This window comes from Grammomys surdaster, unplaced genomic scaffold (assembly GCF_004785775.1).
Source record: "Grammomys surdaster isolate TR1022 unplaced genomic scaffold, NIH_TR_1.0 126131, whole genome shotgun sequence".
Taxonomy (NCBI): Eukaryota; Metazoa; Chordata; class Mammalia; order Rodentia; family Muridae; genus Grammomys; species Grammomys surdaster.
Window position 1 is genome coordinate 5,101,498 of NW_021620939.1, and position 24,302 is coordinate 5,125,799.

The 24,302-nt window shown below is 39.4% G+C and overlaps 1 protein-coding gene across 3 annotated transcripts in view; it reads left to right on the forward strand.

Annotated features, from left to right (window-relative positions):
* The window catches only part of Dcaf1 (DDB1 and CUL4 associated factor 1), a 62,130-nt gene that overhangs the window by 6,581 nt on the left and 31,247 nt on the right, over positions 1–24,302 (forward strand). For all 3 annotated transcript variants that reach the window (XM_028756847.1, XM_028756849.1, XM_028756848.1), the window contains exons 2-12: positions 1,680–1,797; positions 3,247–3,323; positions 7,781–7,854; positions 8,751–8,864; positions 10,210–10,347; positions 12,182–12,691; positions 13,005–13,106; positions 17,343–17,501; positions 19,459–19,638; positions 20,726–20,935; positions 23,454–23,623. In XM_028756847.1, coding sequence (XP_028612680.1) covers positions 1,688–1,797; positions 3,247–3,323; positions 7,781–7,854; positions 8,751–8,864; positions 10,210–10,347; positions 12,182–12,691; positions 13,005–13,106; positions 17,343–17,501; positions 19,459–19,638; positions 20,726–20,935; positions 23,454–23,623 — 1,844 coding nt within the window. In that variant the 5' untranslated portion in view covers positions 1,680–1,687. The remainder of the gene's footprint in view (positions 1–1,679; positions 1,798–3,246; positions 3,324–7,780; positions 7,855–8,750; positions 8,865–10,209; positions 10,348–12,181; positions 12,692–13,004; positions 13,107–17,342; positions 17,502–19,458; positions 19,639–20,725; positions 20,936–23,453; positions 23,624–24,302) is intronic.

Genomic DNA, 24,302 nt, shown 5'->3' on the forward strand with positions numbered 1-24,302 from the left:
CCTTCCTTCCTTCTTTCTTTTTTCTTTTTTTTCTTGGTTTTTCAAGACAGGGTTTCTCTGTGTAGCCCTGGCTGTCCTGGAACTCACTCTGTAGACCAGGCTGGCTTCGAACTCAGAAATCTGCCTGCCTCTGCCTCCCAAGTGCTGGGATTAAAGGCGTGCGCCACCACTGCCTGGCTAAGAGCCAAGTACTTAACATTGGCCAGGAATCGAACCCGGGCCTCCTGCATGGCAGGCGAGAATTCTACCACTGAACCAGCAATGCTTTGACAAATGTGTAGCCCAGGCTAGCTTTGAACTTGTGATCCTCCTGCCTCTGCCTCCTTCAGCAAATCCTACTGGTGTGTGCCACCACAACCGGCCCACCTGCCTTTTCTTCCCAAGTGCCAGAACTAAAGGCGTGCATCCCCCACACCTGTCTTGTTCTTTTTGAGACAGAATCTTTCTCTAACGTAGTCCTTCCTGGCTGTCCTGGAATTTGCACAGATGCTCCTGCTTTTGGCTCCCAAGTGCTTGGGATTGAAGACATTGTGATAGCACATCTGGCATTTTTTTTTTTTTTTTTAATTTTAAGCTTTGATTAAAAATATGGAAAAAATGACTGGAGAGATGGCTCAGTGGTTAAGAGCACTGACTGCTTTTCTAGAGGTCCTGAGTTTAATTCCCAGCAATTACATGATGGCTCACAACCATCAGTAATGGGCTCATTTCTGGTATGTCTAAAGACAGCTGCAATGTATTTATATACATAAAATAAATCTTTAAAAAAATGAAATAAATGAAAAGGACTGGGTTATTCTTTTTTTTTTCTTCTTTTTTTTCTTTTTTGGTTTTTCGAGACAGGGTTCCTCTGTATAGCCCTGGCTGTCCTGGAACTTACTCTGTAGACTAGGCTGGCCTCGAACTCAGAAATCCACCTGCCTCTGCCTCCTAAGTGCTGGGATTAAAGGCATGCGCCACCACTGCTCGGCTGGACTGGGTTATTCTTACATGGTAGAGCAGTTGTCTAGCATGGTTGAAGCTCTGGGTTCAAGCCTCAGCACTGTGTAACTTACTGTGATGGTTACATATCTTTAATTCTAGCACTTGGGAGATAGAGGTAGAAGGATAAGAAAATCAAGGTTATTCTTGGATACAGGGTAAGTTCAAAAGTATCCTGTCTCCAAAAAAAAAAAAGTAAACCTAGTATGGTGACTTGATAGTAAGATCTAGGTCAGCTGGAAAGCCTCTCTCCCCACTTCCTGAGATTGTAAATTTACAACCCAGTGGCTTTGCAGCCTCACCTTTTTAGTTTCAAGTCTTTTTTTGTTTTGTTCTTTTTGTTATTCAAGACAGGGTTTCTTTATGGCTGGTTTCCACTGGCTGTCCTGAAACTCAGTCTGTAGACCAGGCTGGTTTTGAACTTAGATTCTTTTGCCTCCGAATGCTGGGATTAAAGGTGTGTACCACCACTGCCTGGCAGGCATTTTTTTTTTTTTTTTTTTTTTTTTTTTTTACATTCCGACGTAATTTTTATGTGTGACCCTAGCTGCAGTAAAACTGTTTGATAATAGACCAGGCTAGCCTTAGACTCTTTTAACAAGGGCGCAATCTCGCTACTCCCCTTCACACTTTTTTGTGGGAACTATGTCAAGTATGTTTGTTTGTTTTGTTCATTTCTTACTGTTTTGACTCTTTAGGCCAAGTCATGACTACAGTAGTGGTACATGTGGACTCCAAAGCTGAGCTCACTACCCTGCTGGAGCAGTGGGAAAAGGACCATGGCAGTGGGCAGGATATGGTACCCATCCTTACCAGGTAAGAATAATTTTTTTCAAAGAAAACTTACCTGTCTTTTCATATATACAAAACTGTATTTTTAAAAATAAGTGTGTTGGGGTTAACAAAATGGCTGTTGAGAACACTTGTTATTCATGTAGCGTTTGTTTCCCAGCACCTACCTATGTTGGGCTGCTTTTAACTGCCTGTAACTCCAGATCTCATACCCTCTTCTCACCTCTGTGGGTACCCTTAATGTGCACACGCGCACACACACACACACACACACACACACACACACACACAGATTAAAAAAAGGTGTTGGAGGAAACTATGAAAATATTTTAACAGACTCTGATTAACAGACTCTTTTTTAATTTTCTTCTCTTTGCTGTTTTGTTTTTGAAACAAGGTTTCTCTGTGTAGCCCTGACTGTCATGGAACTCAGTCTGTAGACCAGGCTGATGGAACTCAAAGATCTGCTGGCCTCTGTTTCTGGAGTGCTGGGATTAAAGGCATATGACACCACCTCTTGGTTCTTTTTTTTTTTTTTTTTAAATTCAGGCATGCTGATGTACACTTGTAATCTCATTATGGGAAGGTAGAGACAGGACAATATCTGAGGCTTGTTGATCAGCCTCCCTTTCCTATTTGGTGAGTTTCAGTCCAGTGAGAGACCTTGCCCCAAAATAAAACCACATGGATTGCATTCCTGAGGAATGATACTTGAGATTGTCTTCTGGCTTCCACACATATGTACACATGTATGCACATATACATACACAAGAAAATACATACACAAGAAAAATACGGAGATCATGAGTAAAAAGGAATTTGTTATCACAACATAGTAGCTTTTTTTTTTTTTTTTTTTTTTTTGGTTTTTCGAGACAGGGTTTCTCTGTGTAGCCCCTGGCTGTCCTGGAACTCACTCTGTAGACCAGGCTGGCCTCGAACTCAGAAATCCGCCTGCCTCTGCCTCCCAAGTGCTGGGATTAAAGGCATGCGCCACCACCGCCCGGCGGAAAGGAAGGTTCTAATGATGACTTGTTGGCTCGAGTTTCTGAGGTGGTGCTATTTTGTAAAGCAAGGAGACTGAGTATAAATTTGACATATATTTTGACATATATTTTATGACATATATTTTGAGTATTATTTTATGAGGTGATTATTTAGACTTTGTTATTCAGTAGGAAAACCATGTTTTTCTAACTTTGTGTTTTGCCCCTTCACTATTGATTGATTGTTCATGGTACATTTTTGAATTTTATTTTATTTTTTTTTTTGATATGGTCTTACTATATGGCTCTAACTGTCCTGATGATATTTATGAGGTAGCCCAGGTTGCCCTTAAACTTAAAGCAGGCCTCCTGCCTCAACCTTCTGAGTGTTGGGATTACAGGTATGTATTACTATGCCTTGTATTTTTTTTTTTTTTTTTTTGTATGCTTGTTCATAGTTAACTTGACTCTTTTCTTTTTGTGCTAGGATGTCCGAATTAATTGAAAAAGAAACTGAAGAATATCGTAAAGGAGATCCAGATCCATTTGATGATCGACATCCTGGTAAGATATATACTCTTACATCTGAGACTTTTTTATTTTCTATTTCTTTTGAAAGAGGATCTTGTTTTGTTGCTCAGACAGGTCTAAAAGTCTTGATTCTCCCTCCATAGCCCTTGAGTATCTGAGATACAACTGTGCTCCACTGTGCCCATGTGTTCTTTCATAGAAAAGAAAAATTGTTGGGCCTTACAAATAGCACACATAAGGAGAGAACCGTTCCTCAAAATTGTCACCTGGTTTCCACACATGTACCTGAACACTGTGGCATGTTCATACACTTTGTATATTACATGTGTCTCTAACACAGAAAATAATGAAAAGCAATTTAAAAGAAAATTGCTGAGTTAGAGGCCAGCCTGGTTTACAGAGTGAGTTCCAGGACAGCCAGGACTGCATAGAGAAACAGTGTCTTGAAAAATAAAAAAAATAAAAATAAAAAGAAAGGAAGAAAGAAAGAAAGAAAAAAAGAAAGAAAGAAAGAGAGAAAAAAAGGAAAAAAAAAGAAAATTGTTGGGCTGGAAAGATGGTTCAGCAGTTAAGAGCACTGACTGCTCTTTCAGAGGTCCTGAGTTTGATTCCCAATAACCACATAGTAGGTCACAACCATCTGTAATGGGATCCAATGTCCTCTTCTGGTATGTCTGAATATAGCTACAGTGTACTCACATAAATAAATAAATCTTTAAAAAAGAAAGAAAGAAAGAAAGAAGAAAATTGCTGATAGTACTTTTCAATTGAGATAGCATCCCTAGTGGTAAATTTTAAGTTTTTAAATTTTGCTGGGCATGGTAGCACATGCCTTATTCCCAGCACTCAGGAGGCAGAGGTTGTGAATCTCTTGAGTTCAAGGAGTTCCTGGTTCGTCAGGAGGCCAGTTACTAGTGAGACCCTCTTTAAAAAAAAAAAAAAAAGCAAATTATTTGTTATACTGGTTCTGAATTGTGGGACAAGAAAGAAAAATAAGCATCTAGTAAAATTGAAATATTTGTGGTGGTTATAGATCCAATAGAACATAAATAACTTAAGGAATTAAATTAGGTATACTTTAAAAAGACTTGGATCTCTCTTTTCTGACCTTTTGAATTTTTTTGTGTGGTGTATTTCCCTCCCACCCCTCAAGACAGGATTTCTAGGTGTAGCCCTGGCTGTCTTGGAACTCATGCTATAGACAATGCTGGCCTTGAACTCAGACCTTTGCCTGCCTCTGTGCCTCTGCCTCTTGAGTGCTGGGATTAGAGTGTAACACTACCACCTTGCCCATTTTTAACTTTTGAAAAAGCAAAACAAGATTTCATTGCACCTCCATCTGAAATAATAACTATCCTTGTATTTGTGAGGAAATACAGTTGACAGTTATGAGCTGCCACGTTGTACTTGATACTGAATTTGGGTTTTCTGCAAGAACAGCAATTGTTGTTAACCACTGAATCATCTCTTCAGCCCCTTTTTAAAAAAAACTCTAGTATAATCTTGATGCTTGGCAGAATTCCATTGTTTAATTCAGTGTTGTTGTGGAGACAGTATACTGAGAAGTGGGAAGATCAGTGTGTTAAATAGTTTATATTACATTTAATTTTAAAGACTTTTAGTATCTTTGTGTGCATGTGCATACATGTATGTTCTATATATACACACGCACACACATATATGTACACATACATACATACATATATATGCATATGTATGTAGTTAATTTGTGAGTGTACTTTCATGTTGGGGAATGTGTGTATGTGGAGGGCAGAAGTTACCTTAAGATGATGTTGTCCCTCAAGAGCCATCCGCCTGGTTCTTTATTTGATATAGGGTCTCTTACTGGGACCCAGTGCTCCCAGTTTGGCTAGGATGGCTGGTCAGTAAGCCCCAAGGATTATAAGGATTATTTTATCTCTGTCTACCAATTGCTGGGATTTCAAGTGTGCACCATCTTACCTGTTTCTTAACATGGGTTTTAGGGATCTAACTCAGATTGTCATGTATCAGAAGCCATCTAGAAAAGGCTATGGCAAGCAAGTGAGTTTTCTTGAGATGGCCCAATGTTTTGCATGGCTACGATAGGTGAGCTCCGAGAATACAGGGTCCTCAGAGACTTTATCCCAGGATTGCTTCTCACTGTTCTCAGTGCTTCTCACTTTCTTGTCACTGTTATATAGCCTAATAATTCTGGGGCATCAGACCACTCTATTGGGCATATTTCCCACAGAATCAATATGAAGATGTTCTTTCTTTTCTTTTCTTTCTTTTTTTTTTTTTTTTTTTTTCGAGACAGGGTTTCTCTGTGTAGCCCTGGCTGTCCTGGAACTCACTCTGTAGACCAAGCTGGCCTCGAACTCAGAAATCCACCTGCCTCTGCCTCCCAAGTGCTGGGATTAAAGGCGTGCGCCAACACTGCCCGGCTGAAGATGTACTTTCATGTAGTAATGCTGTGTAGACAAATTGATGATTTCATAATTCCTGATAATGATTTTATAGGACTCCTAAATTGATACAAGTAATTTCAAGTCCTCTATAGAATAAAAGCTGCAAAGAGAGCTTTGTAAACCTTCATGTGTCATAGGCTAGTTGCACTAGGAAAAGGAACCAGGCTTGGAATAAATTACAGTCAGGGAAAACATTGCTCCCAGGTTAGGAATGAATGAGGCCACTCTGTTAACTAAAGGTCATAAACTGGGAATGGGCAATTAATTTATTGTAGGTGCAAGGACAGAAAATAAATGATGGACTAATTTATAAAAGACTTCAAAAATAATAAGACACAAGGCAGATGATTTTGTCTCCTGACAAAAACTCTGCTAACTTATGACATAAAAATTATTGCTTTAAACTTATAGTGAACTTATGAGGGGGCTAGAAAACTGATAATAAGTGTTTTGGTCAGGTATTAGTCTTTTTTTTTTTTTAAGATTTATTTATTTTATGCATATAAGTACACTATAGCTGTCTTCAGACACACCAGAAGAGGGCATCAGATCCCATTACATATGGTTATGAGCCACCATATGGTGCTGGGAATTGAACTCAGGACCTTGGAAAAGCAGTCTGTGCTCTTAACCACTGAGCCATCTTTCCAGCCCCAGGTATTAGTCTTTTTTTTTTTTCCACCATACCCCCCAGGTATTAATCTTAATGGAAAGATGTAAACAGTTTTGTTGTAACTCCTTAAGCCTTATCAACCTGTGAAATGAACTATGGCCTTAAACTTAACTATGAAATTATAGAATGGCTGGGCAGTGGTGGCGCATGCCTTTAATCCCAGCACTTGGGAGGCAGAGACAGGCGGATTTCTGAGTTCGAGGCCTGCCTGGTCTATAGAGTGAGTTCCAGGACAGCCAGGGCTATACAGAGAAACCCTGTCTCAGAAAAAAAAAAATTATAGAATGGAAAAATGCTTAAGGAAATATGTGATCAATTCCTGAGAAGGAATAAAAACTAAGAACAATAATAAAGTGGAACTCTTTTTTCTGCTTCATCCAGTATACATGTATCTATATGTGTATTCTTTCTTCTTCTTTTCCTCTTCTCTCTGACTCACAAAAAGTTAATAGACTCTGAACCTCTTGCCTGGCCAGGTAGGGGTTCCTGAGTTCGAGAAAAGAACCCAAACAGCTAAGTTTCTTTCTTTTTTTTTTTTTTTTAAAAATTTTTTTATTTATTTATTATATGTAAGTACACTGTAGCTGTCTTCAGACACCCCACAAGAGGGCATCAGATATCATTACAGATGGTTGTGAGCCACCATGTGGTTGCTGGGATTTGAACTCATGACCTCTGGAAGAGCAGTCAGTGCTCTTAACCACTGAGCCATCTCACCAGCCCAACAGCTAAGTTTCTTTTCCCCTGCTGCTATCAGCAGGCGTTAATTGTCAGAAGCCATCAGCTTTTGGCCCTGAATAGCTAGAGAGAGTCAAATCGCCAAAAGTCATAAACTTTTGGCCCCATTGCTGCCTTCCATGGGTACCTGACTGTCAGGGTCCCAGCAGTCATGTTTGCATGGGAAACACTTTAATGCCTAATCTACCTACTCAGTCCCCAGAGTGAGTCTTTTTAAAGAATTGCTGGATAGTGGTGATGCATAGCCAGGGCCACACAGAGAAACCGTGCCTCGAAAAACCAGAAGAAAAATGTTGTCATTGCTTCTTTTTCTTCTTTTGAGGCAGGGTCCCATTATATAGTTCTAGATGACTTTGAACTGGCTGTGTAAACTAGACTGACCTCATAGTCATAGAGATCTGCCTGTCTCTGCCTCCCAAATGTTGGGACTGAAGGTGTGTGCCACCATTTCTAAAACAAAATGTTTCTTAACTAAATTTCCTCACAAGAATCTTATCTTTGTTTCTGTTTATTTTTGCTGAGAGTTAATTAGTCGTAGTTACACAGAATGCAGATGGTATTTCATAGGTCTAATTTGTTTGATGGGGTTGGCTTACCTATTCTTTTGTGTCTACCTATTATTTTGATAGGTCGAGCTGATCCAGAGTGTATGCTGGGCCATTTGCTGAGAATACTCTTCAAGAATGATGATTTCATGAATGCAGTAGGTTTGCTTTTTCTTTTCTTCCAGAAATTTTTGTAAGAAGATTTTTTACACACTTATTTATTTAATAGTTTTTTTGTCATGTAGAACTTTGTTAATGTTGAGCGTAGAGGGAGTAGTTTTTTTTTTTTTTTTTAATTTGGTTATTGACTAAATGAGTAAGTGAGCTTCTTTCTTAGCAAAGTTCTGGTTGTGATAAAATTATTCCATTTGGTATGTATCGTGTTTAGTGTGAAGCATTGGCTTTACAGTGTCCACACTCACTTTTCAGGGCTGTGTTGATTGGGAATGTAATGTCCTTTTAGATTCTTGAATGGAAAAGGAAGATTGACATACATTGTATATGACTGCACTAACGTTGTGTGCTCTGATATCTGAGTGGATAGAAAGGTACTTTCTATTGTGAAGAGTAAATGAGTGTATGTGTGTATATACATGTTATGTATATATTTCAGTTCTTCAAAATGACTAGCTCAAGAGATTGTGGCTATTAGTAGTTGGAGGTGGAAAGTGATGGAAGCCATTGTGATGGCTTATGTCTGGAAACAATTTTAGGACTTGGCTAAAGAAGGGGAAAGATGTAGTTTTGAGGTCAGACTGAGCTACATAAGACCCTGTTTCATCCCCTCCCTACCTCCAGAAAAGCCATGGGACTATGTTAAGAATTTATTAAACTTCTTTAATTTGATGGAATTGAATTTCAGATAAGTAGTACTTCTTTAGTCCTTTCTTAAAACTTGTAATTATTAACACATTGATTTTACAAATTGATGGGATCCATGTTAACATTTCTCTGTCTCATATATATATAAAATATAAGGTAGATCATGTCAGTCCACCTTTCTTTTATTCTCATCCCCTTTCCTTTATTTTCTTTTCCTCCTTTTTCTTTACAGCTGGTGAATGCATATGTGATGACAAGTAGAGAGCCCCCTTTAAATACTGCAGCTTGCAGACTGCTACTGGACATCATGCCAGGTCTAGAAACTGCAGTTGTCTTTCAAGAAAAGGTACTTGGTAGAAGAAAAGTCATTGTTTAGTTTTTGGTTTTTTTTTGTTTTTCGAGACAGGGTTTCTCTGTGTAGCTCTGGCTGTCCTGGAACTCACTCTGTAGACCAGGCTGGCCTCGAACTCAGAAATCTGCCTGCCTCTGCCTCCCAAGTGCTGGGGTTAAAGGTGTGCCACCACTGCCTTGTCATTGTTTAAATTGAGTGGATTGAATTGTTATATTTGTGTTTTTTACTACAGTAGGTGTTAACCTTTTAGCAGGGTATGCTATAGATGGGCAAAAGAAAAATGCAAAAAGCAGTATTGAAGCAATGGTATACAACTGCAATCTGTATTTGGAGTGGGAGTTCAGGGCCATTCTTTCCTAAGTTGGAGTTCAAGGCCACCTTGGTCTACATAAGATCCTCTCTTCTAAAACAACTGTTCAAGTTAGGCCCTGGTCCTTCCTCCCAGCTCCATGCTCTCAGAAATGAGACTCAGACTCAAAATACATTTACAGGTACCTTGGCCATATAGCTAGGCTCTTCTCTGACAGATATAACTTAAAATATCCCATTTATTCCAGTCTACATTTTGCCATGTGTCTGGTTACCTGTGCTCAGGTACCATGTGTCTATCTTGTCACATTTTCCAGGTGAATCTTCTACCTGGCTCTATCCTAGAATTCTTTCTCCCAGATGTCCAACCTTCTATTTCCTGCCTAAGCCATAGGCCATAGGCTTTTTTTGTTTGTTTGTTTTTCGAGACAGGGTTTCTCTGTGTAGTTCTGGCTGTCCTGGAACTCATTCTGTAGACCAGGTTGGCCTCGAACTCAGAAGTCCACCTGCCCCTGCCTCCCAAGTGCTGGGGTTAAAGGCGTGCGCCACCACTGCCCGGCAGCCATAGGCTTTTTAATTGACAGGTGATGCATCCATACAATACACAAGTTGTTCTCCCTACAAACAAAAGCAAATCAGCAACAAAAATATATTATTTGGATAACTACTTGCTATATGGGTTAAGTAATAGTTTTCATTGTTTGTTTTTGTTGTTGATTTTGTTTGTTTGTTTATTTGGAGACAGTATTTCTCTCTGTAGCCCTGGCTGTCCTAGAATTTCCTCTGGAGACCAGGCTGGCCTTGAATTTAAAGATTTGCCTGTCTCTACCTCCCAGGTGTTGAGATTAAAAGCTCATGCTATCACTACCAGTCTGCAACAAGCTCCTTAATGCCTGAATCATCTCTAGCCCACCAGTGAAATAGCCATTAACTTTTTTTTTTTTGTCATGAGATAGAAACCTTGGCTTATAATTTTAATAATGAAAATAGGCCCTTTCTGAATTGTGTTGTTTCTTGTCCTTTACTGTAGGAAGGAATTGTTGAAAATCTTTTCAAATGGGCCCGAGAGGCTGATCAGCCACTTAGGACATATTCTACTGGACTGTTGGGAGGTGCTATGGAAAATCAAGATATTGCTGCCAACTACAGAGATGAAAATTCACAGTTGGTAAGGACCTTCTTAGAATGAATTGTTGCAAACTTGTTGTCTGAATCAGAATAGGTATATCATATGCAACCTGTACTAGAGCATCATTATATCAGCACTTAAAGATTTCTATCCATAGTAAAGAGTTTTGATTTTACTTTTTTTTTACATTTAAATTAAAAAAAATCTTGTCGAGGATTATGACATACAAACCATTGTTTTTGTCCTTTATTCATTTCTCATATGTTCCCTTTACCTTTGTGTTTTGAAGATTTTTAAACATGTAGCAAAGTTGAAAGACTTAGTTAGTAGTCAGATTTGTACTGCTTTTGATTGGATTGTTAACTTTATTATTTCGTTATTATTAATGAAATATTAACCCCTTAACTATAATGGATTATTATTTTGTTAGACTCATTATTAGTTTACTCACTAAAATTGCCTTCCGTTTAGCTACTACTATAAGTTTTAAAAGAAAGGCAATTCAGGTTGAATTCTAGATACAAATCCCTTGTGTTTATTTGAGACAGGGTCTCTCTGTGTATCTGTGTAGTCTAGGCTATCTTGGAATTTGCTTTGTAGACCAGGCTGTCCTTGAATTCAGAGATCCACCTGCCTCTGCCTCTTGAGTGCTGGTATTAAAAGGCATCTACCACTGCCGGGCTTCAAACCCCTTCTTTATAATGTAGAATTGTTGTATCACTCTATTACTTTGCTATTCCATTTGTTTGTTTGTAGAAAAAAAATTTTTAAAGACATTTTCTTTCTGGGTAGCCACTGTTGACCTCGAACTCACTATGTAGCCTAGGCTGGCTTCAGACTGCAGCAGTCCTGCTTCAGTTTCCCAAGTGTTGAAGTTGCAGGCGTACATCACTGCACTCATGTAAACAGAGTACCACTTTTTAGTTTTGGCCCCAAACATAGGTACTTAAAAGATTTAAAAAGTAAAACCTGTAAATTAGATTATGTAGTTGTTAGTGACATACAATGCATATTTGGTAAGTTTTTGAAGTCTTCAGTTTTTTCTTTTCTTTTTTTTTTTTTTTTGGTTTTTCGAGACAGGGTTTCTCTGTATAGTCCTGGCTGTCCTGGAACTCACTCTGTAGACCAGGCTGGCCTCGAACTCAATAATCCGCCTGCCTCTGCCTCTCAAGTGCTGGGATTAAAGGTGTGCGCCACCACTGCCCGGCTCAGTTTTGATTTTCAAAGGCAATTTAAAAAAAAAAAAAAAGCGTAAATATATCTAGCTCCTTCCTTTCTAGATGTGATAGATAGATAATAGATACTACAGCCTTTCTTGGCCCAAAACAGACGAGTTGTAAATGGTGTATTTTATGTGCAAACCTTCTGTTTTGGGTTTTCTGGGGAAAAAATATACATGTATTTTAAACTTGATTTTAGCTATAGCTTATTTCATCAAATTATAAGAATCAACTCAGCGGGGCAGTGGTGGCACACACCTTTAATCCCAGCACTTGGGAGGCAGAGGCAGGCAGATTTCTGAGTTTGAGGCCAGCCTGGTCTACAGAGTGAGTTCCAGTTCCAGGACAGCCAGGGCTACACAGAGAAACCCTGTCTTGAAAAACCAAAAAAAAAAAAGAAAGAAATCATTGTATTTATCAAATCTTTACTATTTCCAGGTATTGAGCTAACTGCATGAGTATTGAGTTTTCTTTCATAGAAAGTAATGTATAATAGGCTGTTTGTGGTGGCATGTGCCTACAAATCTTAGCATTTGAGAGGCAAAGGCAGGAGTAAGATTCTACCTCATAAAACAAACAAGAAAACTTACTTAGTAAGAATCATGTAAACTAAGATTTAGAATAAATACTTTGTCTCAAATAATTGTTGCTAGGTGGCAATAGTGCTTAGAAGACTGAGGGAGCTCCAGCTTCAAGAAGTGGCTTTGCGGCAGGACAGTAAGCGTCCTAGTCCACGGAAGCTTTCTTCGGAACCCCTTTTGCCTCTGGATGAGGAAGCTGTGGATATGGACTATGGCGACATGACAGTAGATGTCTTGGATGGAGAGCAAGAAGCTTCTAGAGATATGGAGATCTCCTTTCGTCTTGATTCAGGTCACAAGACCAGTAGTAGAGTGAACTCAGCAACTAAACCTGAAGAAGGAGGATTAAAGAAAAACAAGTCAGCAAAGCATGGTGACAGAGAGAACTTTAGAAAGGCCAAGCAGAAGTTGGGCTTCTCATCTTCTGACCCAGATCGTGTGTTTGTTGAGCTGTCTAATAGCAGCTGGTCAGAAATGTCCCCCTGGGTGATCGGCACCAATTACACTCTCTATCCTATGACTCCTGCTATTGAGCAGAGACTTATTCTTCAGTATTTGACCCCTCTAGGAGAGTATCAGGAGGTAAGTTATTGGGATTGACATTTTGAGACTATTAAACTTACCTCTAGGGCATTTTATGACTGTACCTTACTCAGCAGACACAGTCCTAACTCTACTCCAGAAAGGTCTTCATCTCAAATTAATAAGGTGTTTCTTAGGCAGGTCATTCCTGATTGAGGGTTGTTTGATCAAAGTGAATTCATACAAACCTGATATGTGAACATAGAAACATATTTTTAAGGGGATGTTTAATTTCTTTTGACATTCTTCTTTCATAAAGTACAGAGAATGTGAAAAAGCCAAAAATTAAGACTTTTTTTGGTCCTCATTTCAGTTACTTCCCATATTCATGCAACTTGGATCACGAGAATTGATGATGTTTTATATTGATCTGAAACAGACTAATGACGTCCTGCTTACTTTTGAGGCACTCAAGGTAAAGTTTTCAAAATAGTAGGTCACTGAGTATTTTATTAGTACTGATGTTTATGAAACTCATGTTCAATGCGGTTAGTATAGTAGTTATATAGTTAGTATAGTTAGTCAGCTCTCTGTGATTTTTCCAGCACTTGAAAGTATAATGTTTCTGAAGAACTAGTTTCATTTATTTATTTTTGAGACATGGTCTCCGTCCGTGGCACAGTTAGCATAAGCATAGAATGCATGTTTAGATCAGGTTGGCCTCATACCTCACCCTCTTTGATATTAGAATTACATGTGTGAGCTAGTACATGCCTGGCTTTAAATTTTCAACTTTAGTTAATTTTAAGTGAACCCACATGTCACCAGTGTCTGCTGTAGCAAACAGTGTTTCATTCAGTCCCTAGACATTTTAAGATTTGAATGAGATCAAACAGAATTTGAGTAGAATGTGGGATGGTGTATATGTGTTGTCTATGTGTCTGTTTCTGTCAGCCTGTTTGCACTCAGTAGCTATACCATTAACAGTGTAATGGCACTGAAGGTCAGAGCTGTGTCTGGTGGTGCAAAAATACTACATTCATTTACAACATTGATTTTGAACAAGATACATTTATAGAATGGCTTTTGATGTTTACTTTATCTCTTTGGAATTATATTGGATATAGTCATTCATATATATATGCATGTGGTGTGTATATATATATATATATATATATATATATATATATGTATATATATATATATGCATGCACACATGGTCCCAGCACTCGGGAGGCAAAGGCAGGCGGATCTCTTGAGTACAAGGCCAGCTTGGTCTACAGATGAAGGATAGCAAGGGCTACATAGAAATCCTGTCTCGGGGAGAAAGATCGATGGATGGATGGATGGATTTATTTATTTATTTATTTTGGTTTGTTTTTTCGAGACAGGGTTTCTCTGTGTAGCCCTGGCTGTCCTGGAACTCACTCTGTAGACCAGGCTAGCCTCGAACTCTCGAACTCGGAAATCTGCCTGCCTCTGCCTCCCAAGTGCTGGGATTAAAGGCGTGTGCCACCACCGCCCGGCAGATGGATGGATTTATATATCTATTCTGTGTGTGTGTCTCTGGGATTATAACCCTTTGTTCAAAAGGAAGATGAAAATTCTGTAAGAGAACAAACAGGTATTGAGTCTAATAGGAACAAAATGGGTTAAAAGAAAATTGAGACTGGGTATCCTAGTCCATACTATTAGTATTCAGAAGGCAGAAGAAGCAGGCAAATCTCTTGAGTTTAAGGTCAGCATGGTTTAATAGCAAGTTACAGGACAAAGAAAGGAAACAGGATCTACCCACAGGGTGGGGTGAAGTGGGTTTGTAGGTGGTGAGGTCCCAAATGAAATTAGTTTTTTTAAAAAATAGATTTATTTATTAATTTATTATGTGTTCAGTGGTTTGCCTTCATGTATGCCTGCAGGCCAGAAGAGGACACCAGATCTCATTATAGGTGCTTACGAGCCACAATGTGGTTGCTGGGAATTGAACTCAGGACCTTTGGAAGACCAGCCAGTGCTCTTAACCTCTGAGATATCTCTCCAGCCCTAAATTTAGGTTTCTTAATAAATGTTAAGCCTGCTTACTCTGTTTCTATACCTATTGTGATGGTGATTGTCATGATTATATGGTAGTGACATGAGAAAACTATGTGGCCTAAGTTACTGCAAACAGATACCTTGTTTAGGTGCTTCTTGAGGTGGAATTGGGTGGAAGAATGGTAGAGGCATGTGTGACAGAAAAAGGATAAGGAAAGGATTTGAGTTTCATGACCAGAACTTCTGAGGAGGATATATACCTGTTAATGGTGCCATTGACCTTAACTCTTCAAGTCTGTAATTGCTAATCTGTAATTGTTTCTTCTGGAAACAGGAGGGGGAGCTCTAGTTCTCCTGAGGCCCTGTGTTCAGAAATAGGAAGAATCCTCACACTTTGTTATACACTGTGTCCTTAAAATTGCACAGGTCATTCCACTCTCAGAGGCTGTGGGAATTGAGCAGGAAATAAAACTTAAAAGTTAAAAACTTAACTGGGCCAGGCGATGGTGGCGCACGCCTTTATTCCCAGCACTTGGGAGTCAGAGGCAGGCGGATTTCTGAGTTCGAGGCCAGCCTGGTCTACCGAGTGAGTTCCAGGACAGTCAGGACTAAACAGAAAAACCCTGTCTCGAAAAACAAACAAACAAAAAACAAAAACAAAACAACAACAAAAAAAAACATTAACTGGGTGTGGTGGTTTATTTTTACTATCTTAGCTTTGGGGAGACAGGGGCAGTGGGTTCAAGAACAGTATAGGCACATGTTGCCAAGCCTTATGACTTGCATTTGATCTCTGGGAACCACATGGTGGAAGGAGAGAACCAATTCCTGCAGTTTGTTCTCTGACCTCCACACACAACACCACAGTCACTCACGTGATAAGTAAATATAATGAAATATCTAAAAATTTGAAGTTTAATATTTTGAAATGCATTCTATCATAATCCTACGACTTTTGATACATTGTTGAGGTGGTTCTTTGGGAGTCTAATTCCAGCATCTGGGAGGTAGAGGCCAGCTTGGGACACGTAATGAAACCTTGTTACAAAAAGTTGTTTTTTTTGTTTTGTTTTGTTTTTTTGTTTTTGTAAATCGTTTGGGGTTATATTAAAAATAAATAGAAAAGAAAACATTTTGGACTTCATTAAGTCAGTGACTGAACTTGGATTAGAACACTGCTGATTATATATTAAAAATTAAATTGGGATGGTTAACAAAAGTCATATACTAATAAAATGATTGTAAAATTGTGCCATTGCTTAGAGCCATTATTATCACCCTGTGTCTGGGGTACTAGGAATTAACCTAGGCCTTGAGAATGCTGTGCACGTACGCTACTGGGAACCTTCGTCCTTCAGCGCTTTTAACTTTTTTCATTTTTGAGACAGGGTCACATTAAGTCCCTAGGCTGGCCATGAAGTGTAGCTCTCCTGTCTTAGCCTACTAAATTGGTGAGATTAGGCCAGCACTGCTATATGTAGTTTACTTTTGTTTGTTTGCCTTTTGTTTTTTAAACAGAAGATGTAGCAGTAGACGACTAATGCTGTTCACATCAACCTGGCAGCAGTGGCAGTGAGTGTTCCTCGCTGCCCGCCCCAGTGTTCTGGGTTCCCAAAAGAAAGACACACACACACACACACACACACACACACACACACACGCAACCTTAAGCAGCTCAATGGCTGGGCCACTCCAAACCTCCGGGTAGCATGCTTCCTTCCTATATTTCGGAGTTATTACTTAGTAAAACCTGTATTCTATCCTGACCTCCCCAGACCCAGGCTTGTAGCCCTCCTGGGCCATGATCCCTGACTCTTACATGTTGGCTATCTCTCTGTCCTGCACTTTTTCAGGCTTCCTCTGCTTTCCCAGCACAGCAGTTCTAACTTCTCCTTCCTCTCTTGGTCCCCTTGCCCACAAATCCTAAAGTCCCGCCTCTGTCTCCCTGCTCAGCCATTGGCCACCAGCAACTTTATTTACCAACTGGGGGCAGGGACCCTCAGAGTCTTACATGCGGATTCTTGTGCAATTTTGAGACCCCCAATTAACATAATTCAAGCATTAGACCAAATCTACAACAGAAGAGTTTATTTTGCTTACAGTTTGAAGGGATAAAATATAGTCTGTCACATAGGGAAGGCAAGGCAAGACATGGCAATAGGTATCTCCATGATAGCAGGAATATATAGGTGGGGCTTTTCATCTCCTCACATCTTCAAAAGAAGGAGTAGAAACAAAACAAAAAACCCAAACTAGGTTTATTGTTTTACTGCATACCATACAATGGTGGGCAGTAACAAAAATACTGCAGGTGGCCCCATTTCTTGTTTTCAACCTGCATAAAAACCTTTGGTTTGCTGAGGGTGTAGCTTGTTGGTACAGGTCATGTTTAGCAAGGCCCTGGGTTCTATTCCTGTCCTTCCTCCCTACCCCGATAGGTCTTTGAAAGATGAATACTTTTTGTGTTAGGAAGGAAAGAGGGATGTAGAATTTTAAACCTTTCTTTTTTTTTTTACTTCCATTCCTTTTTCCTATTTATTTTTCCTTCTTCACTCTAGCTTTTCTTTTGTGAGATGTTGGTTATCTACTCACATGACTCTTTATAGCAGCTTAATATTATATTAAGAAATTTGTGATGTTTTTTGATTATTCCACTGTAACATGTGTCCGTATTGTTTAGCACCTAGCATCTCTCCTGCTCCATAACAAATTTGCCACAGAATTTGTTGCACATGGTGGAGTACAGAAACTACTGGAAATTCCTCGTCCTTCTATGGCTGCAACTGGTGTGTCCATGTGCTTGTATTACCTGTCCTACAACCAGGATGCTATGGAAAGGGTAAGTCTAGTCCATTCAGGTGAAGAGGTTGGGATTTGATGGAGGACCATCTCTTTAACAGAACAATGTTTGGATAAGATGAATAGTTGAAAAGATGAAATTCTTAAGAAAGCCATGTGAATGTGTAGTCTTCATAAAGCATTCTAAAATGTATAATTATTTAGAAAAATTTCTGACTCTACTGAGAAACTGCAGGACAGATGTTCTTGTAGCTTTATTTGCTTTCTGTGATTTTTGTGGCATTACAATTAGTAGCCAGGCACTCTCAGTAGAGCTGTATTATATTTTAAAGTCAATTAATTGTAAAAACAGATGATGTTTTATATGTGTTAACTAATTTGCGATGGATCATAAACTACATGTTCTCATTCTTAGTTTGAGTCTTTCGTTTTTTTCATTTAGTTTGCCATATTCATGATCATCTTTTTAAGAAGTGAGTGAGTTGTACATTTGAAAAGCAATGGTTCCTCTGGGTCTCTCTTAAAGAGGGCTTGTCATCTCTGTATCACATTTTGTACAATATATGACTTTGTATGTGTGTGTCGTGTGTCGTGTGTCGTGTGTGTGTGTGTGTGTGTGTGTGTGTGTGTGTGTGTGTGTGTAACCCTGGCTGGCCTGACTCACTGTGAGGCCTGAGAGTCTGTCCTCAATTCAGAGATTCTCCTGCCTCTGCCTCTGAAGTGCTAGGATTAAAGGCCTGTGCCACCAGTACCCAGCAGCTCAGCTACTTTTAAGAATCTCTGTGCTGGGCATGGTGGTATACACCTTTAATCCTTGCTGGCTTAGTATATTACCTTTTTTAGATTTACTTACTAAAAAAAGATACAAATACAAAAAAAAAAAGATTTATGTATATGAGTACAGTGTAGATTATGTATATGAGTACAGCTGTCTTCAGACACACCAGGAGAGGGCATCAGATCCCACTACAGATGGCTGTGAGCCACCATGTGGTTGCTGGGAATTGAACTCAGGACCTCTGGAAGAGCAGTTAGTGCTCTTAACTGCTGAGCCATCTCTCCAGCCCTAGTATATTACTTTTTAAGTTAAGTTGATGGTTGTCTTGTTGTCTTTGTTCATTTCTTAAGATAAATATAGTTAAAATTTTACTTTTTGTGAATAGTAAACTATTTATATGCACAAAGTTAATTATGGCTAAAATGTAGGAAAAAATTTACCAAACAGACCTAGGAAATGTTTTACAACTGATTGTTTAACAGGAAGCATGGACATGTATGAGTCGGTGGAGCAGCAGACACCACACTTGTAGACTTAGTGTCAGTACTAGTCTTAGGCACATACCCGATTCCCTTCTCAGCTTCTCTGTAATCCTGGCTGTCCTGGAAATTGCCTTATATATAGACTAGGTTTCCTTCGAATTCAGAGATCCACATGCTTCTATTTTCTGAGTACTGGGATTAAAGTCTAACAGCTCAGCCATTGTTAAGAATGTCCTTGCTGGGTATGGTGACTTAGTCCTTCAATCCTTGTACTTGGGAGGCAGAAGCAGGTGGATCTCTGTGAGTTTGAGACCAGCCTGGTCTGCATAGTGAGTTCCAGGTTGGCTAGGGCCACCAAGTGAGACTGTATCTCAAAGGAAAAAAAGAAGTCTTTAACTTCTATGAGCCTCTTTATAATTGTTAAGCAAGATTTAGTACTTAGTATATAAATACTAACAGTATATAAATTTATACAGTATGTAAATATTTAATATATAGATAGTATATCAAGTTATTTAGAAGCATTAAATGACGTATTTTTTTTGGCTCTAAGTAAGTAAAAGTTGTACTCAATTAAATGTAGGTCATGTTTGGAACAACATTTTGGAACAGGTTTGGAACAAATTTTCTAGAATTGACTTAGAGTGATCACTATAGTCTATAAACATTTCTTCATTTTTTCATACCTTTTCAAAGATACCTTTGCCCCAAATGTTAAAATTTTTTTTTTTTTTCAGGTCTGCATGCATCCTCACAATGTTCTATCTGATGTGGTAAACTATACACTATGGTTAATGGAATGTTCTCATGCTTCAGGATGTTGCCATGCTACTATGTTTTTCTCAATTTGCTTCTCATTCCGTGCTGTTTTGGAGCTCTTTGACCATTATGATGGTCTTCGTCGTCTGGTGAACTTGGTGAGGTTCTTCCATTGGCTCTTCAGTGGGGTCCTATTTGTTTAGGTTATTCAGAAAGGCATCTCATAGAAGAAAGGAAATTTTTTTTTTCTTTTTTTTCCGAGACAGGGTTTCTCTGTGTAGCCCTGGCTGTCCTGGAACTCACTCTGTAGACCAGGCTGGCCTCGACCTCAGAAATCCACCTGCCTCTGCCTCCCTAGTGCTGGGATTAAAGGCATGCACCACCACCGCCTGGCGGAAATTTCTTTTTGGTTTTTTGAATATAGGTCTCACGTAGCCCAATCTGGTCTTAACTGTGTAGCCAAAGATGACTTTGAACTATGCCTCCAGTTCCCAATGCAGGGATCACTGCACCCAGCTGGGAGAACATTTCTGATTGGCATTTTTGGGCAGTTCTCATATAAATTAATTTTTTTCTCCTTTATGAGTTTTTATTACTTTCTTTCCTCTGATCTTTTGATGCTGAGGATTGAACCCAGGGCCTCTTGCACATTCACTGTACCACTGAACAGCTACACTCAGCCCTGTTCTCTTTCCTGTGTCTTTGGTGGTAGAGGATTTACCATGCCATTGTAGGCATCCCTCCTTGACATAGTAATTTTGTAGGAGGGTTGTGATAACCTTAATTTTTCTTTTACTTTTTTGAAATTGTGTCAGTTTTTCTTGCTCTTGTTTCCCAAGTGCTGGGAGCTGGAATCCAATTGTGGGCTACCACACAGTGTACCTGGTTAGTTTTGATCTTTTCAAATGGCAACAATTTTAGTCTGTTGTAGCTTTCTATTCTCTTTCATTTTTAATTTTAAGAGTAGCTCAAATTACCTTGAGTTTCCTGTGTAGATTGGCCTGGAAATTAGTGCTTTCCTGCCTCAGCTTCTCAAGTACTGGACTACAAGAATACGCCTGATTCTCTGTATATCTTAGTATAATTAGAAGCTGTCGTTTTGTTGTTTTGTATTACTGTTAGCACATTACATATGGATATACTTTGGTATTTGTCAGTACTGTTGAACAGAAACCTTTACCAGACTCTTTACTTTTCCGTGTGTTCTTTCCCCTCCTTTGCAATCTTACACCTGTTTACTAATAGATCAGTACTTTGGAGATTTTAAACTTGGAAGACCAGGGTGCACTTTTGAGTGATGATGAAATATTTGCTAGTCGCCAAACAGGAAAACATACCTGCATGGCTCTGCGCAAGTATTTTGAGGCTCACCTCGCCATTAAATTAGAACAAGTCAAGCAGTCACTTCAGAGGACTGAGGGTGGTATTCTTGTTCACCCCCAGCCTCCATACAAGGTAAGAGGATAATAATTTATTTGTTTAATTTTATTTTTGAGTATGATGACATCATTCCTGTGATGAAACACCATGACTAAAGTAGCTTGATAGAAAAGGGTTTTTTTTTTTGGCCTGTGCTTCCATATGACTGTTCATTATCATAGGGAGTCAGGAATCTGGAGGTACAGCTGATGTAGAGGCCATGGAAGGATGTTGCTTACTGACTTAAGTCTGGAGATTGGTTCATGGGCTGAGATTCTCTTTTGCCACAATCTGATGTAGTTTTTCTCTCATTTGTTTTAGAATTTTTCCACTTGAATAGATCAAACATGTGGTAGGTTTCTTACCTATTACACGCCTGGAAACACCATGACTAACTAGCCAGTACAAAAAGTCTATATGAGTCATGCCACCCATAAAAATCACTTTGCCTGGGCTGTCCATTACAGGTCAGGCCATTATGGACTTTACTCTGTCTATGCAGCCCATTACAATAACTGTGATCACCTTGCCTTTGGCAATTAGGTACTGCTACCTGGCCCTGCTACTTTGAGGTCCAGTTAAACCTTGGAACTTAAAAAGACTCACCTCCTCTGCTTCCAGAGTGCTGAGTTTAAAGGTGTGCACCACCACCAGCTCGTTTCAAGTTTAATATAGAGTCACCAAGTCTATTGCCTCTCACAATTGGTGAATCAGGATAATCAAATGCTTTTGCCTCCTTGTTTGTAAAATATGTCACATCATGGTCTTTCAATACTTTCCAAGCTTCCAGGAGATGGTTTAGTAACTTGTGGGGCTTCAATAACTGTAGATGTTCACAAATTAGAAAACCTGTTCCCAATACTTAAAAAGTCAATCTTATACTTCTGCTGCTATAAAACTACTTCTGATACCAAAATCTGTGGTCTGGGTTCTCTAGAAGAATAGAACTTATAGAGTGAAATACACAACCACAGCTCCCTATGGGGGTTTATTAGAATGGCTTATAGGCTGTGATTCAGTTAGTTCAACAATGGTTGTCTACCAATAGAAGGTCCAGGATTCCAGTAGTAGTTCAAGTCATGAGGCTGGATTCCTCAGCTGGTCTTCAGTATATGATAGAAGTAGGTGGTAATGCCAGTGAAGGAATGGAGCAAGCAGGTAGAGCAAAAGCTTCCTTTTTCCCTGTCCTTTATATAGGACAGGAGGCTAGAGGAGGCTATAGGATATGTAGGATAGGAGTCCCAGGAAGCTGTTGTGGCCCAGATGAGATGTGGATTTCATCACTTCAAAAGATCTGGATTAATGGTATATCTTGTTATCCTAAAAGATCCAGATTAAAAATGGGTCTTCCTACTTCAAATGATTTAATTAAAAAAGAAAAAAAATCTCATAAGTGTGCCTAGCTGATTTGGTTTTAGTTTGTTCCAGAGGTAGTCAAGTTGACAACCAAGAATAGCACAGGGTCTTTATTATGTAGATCAGGCTGGCCTGGAACTCCTAGAGAACTGTCTGCTTTTGCCTCCCAAGTGCTGGTATTAAAGGCGTGTGTTATATGCCCAGCTAATGTGTGTGTGTGTGTGTGTGTGTGTGTGTGTGTGTGTGTGTGTGTGTATGTGTGCACACACGGAAAAGAAGTGTGGGAGGGCAGAGATAACAAAACCAGGCCCTTACCCGTGCCTGTTAAGTGCTGTAAAACTTTATATCCTGACTCCACATGCACTCTTCAAAGTTAGTATTACTTGCAGGAGTTACAGGTCTGAAATTACATGGAGACAAGTATCATGTCAGTAGAATCTATATACATCTTTACATCTTTACCTGCCCTGTACAGTTGAGAGCAGTACAATTGAAAGTGGAGGGAATAGATAAATTTCAGGAACCTTATTTGTTTCCACTTGAGTCATTCCTTCTGCAGCACACTAGAACTGAAGGATAGACTGAGGTGTGAGTGAGAAGTGCTAAGCATTGTGCAGAATTGGTTTTGGAAAGGATGTTTCCATATCCCTAGCTCCCTGTCAGTGTGCAGTTTATTTGATAGGTATAGGTTTAGGATCAAGATTAGTGTCTGCATGTTTCAGAATCACAAGCTGAAGAGATACCTGTTTATGTGTTGCTACTTTCTCTCTCTCTCTCTCTCTCTCTCTCTCTCTCTCTCTCTCTTTTTTTTTTTTTTTTGGCTTTTTTGAGACAGGGTTTCTCTGTAGTCCTGGCTGTCCTGGAACTGGAACTCACTCTGTAGACCAGGCTGGCCTCGAACTCAGAAGTCCGCCTGCCTCTGCCTCCCAAGTGTTGGGATTAAAGGCATGCGCCACCACTGCCCGGCTTGCTACTTTCTCTTAACCTTCATAAATATGCACAAATTAACCTCATAATTTTTTTTTATTATGTGTGCTGTTACAAATAAAGAATTAAGCATTGGGTAGCAGTGCTTTATATAAGGACTCGTTAGCTCAAGAATTGTAGAAATTGAAAGCTATTATTAAAATTTTTGGCAGGCATTGAGTAGGTAGCACATGATACAATTATATATCATAATTATATATACTTCTTATAGGCATGCTCATATACTCATGAGCAGATTGTGGAAATGATGGAGTTTTTGATAGAATATGGCCCGGCTCAGCTATATTGGGAACCTGCTGAAGTCTTCCTCAAGCTTTCCTGTGTGCAGCTCTTACTGCAGCTTATTTCCATCGCCTGCAATTGGAAGACCTATTATGCAAGGTAGGACTAAAGGTTTCACATGAAGTTCATGAGACATAATATACAACACATAATGCATGCTTAACAAGCTGTTGGATTCAAGTTTTATATTTGATTCAGAGAAGGAAGTAGATTAAGTATGAAAGTGATTTTTATTCTCTTACTATTTAACTTTTTTTTTTTTTTAAATGTTTGCATAGTTGTATAAGCTTATCTGTCTCACATGCAGGTTCTTGAGGAGCTGAAGAGGTCATCAAATGTCCTAGAATTTAGAGTCAGACCCTTTTGAGATGTCGTGTGGGTGCTGGAACTTGAACCCATGTCCTCTGGAAGAACAGCTCGTGCTCTTAGCCCCTAATCCATCGATTCTACTGTTAAATATTTGAGACAGACTCTCACTATATAGTCCTGACTGGCCTGGAACCAGTTGAGCCCCCTGAGGGTTACAAATAAGGCTATGATGCCCAGTTATAATGTGATCTTTGAAAAAAAAATTACTTATTTATATATAGAATGTGTGTAGGTCAGAAGACGAATCACAAAGTTGCTTATCTCCTTTCACAGTGTTGAGTTCCAGGGATCAAACAGTTGGGTTGGTGGCAAGTAACTATAGTCACTCTTGTTTTAAACATCTCCCTCCCTCCCTCCCTCCCTCCCTCCCTCCCTCCCTCCCGCGGGGGGCGGCCCCGGGCGCGGGGGG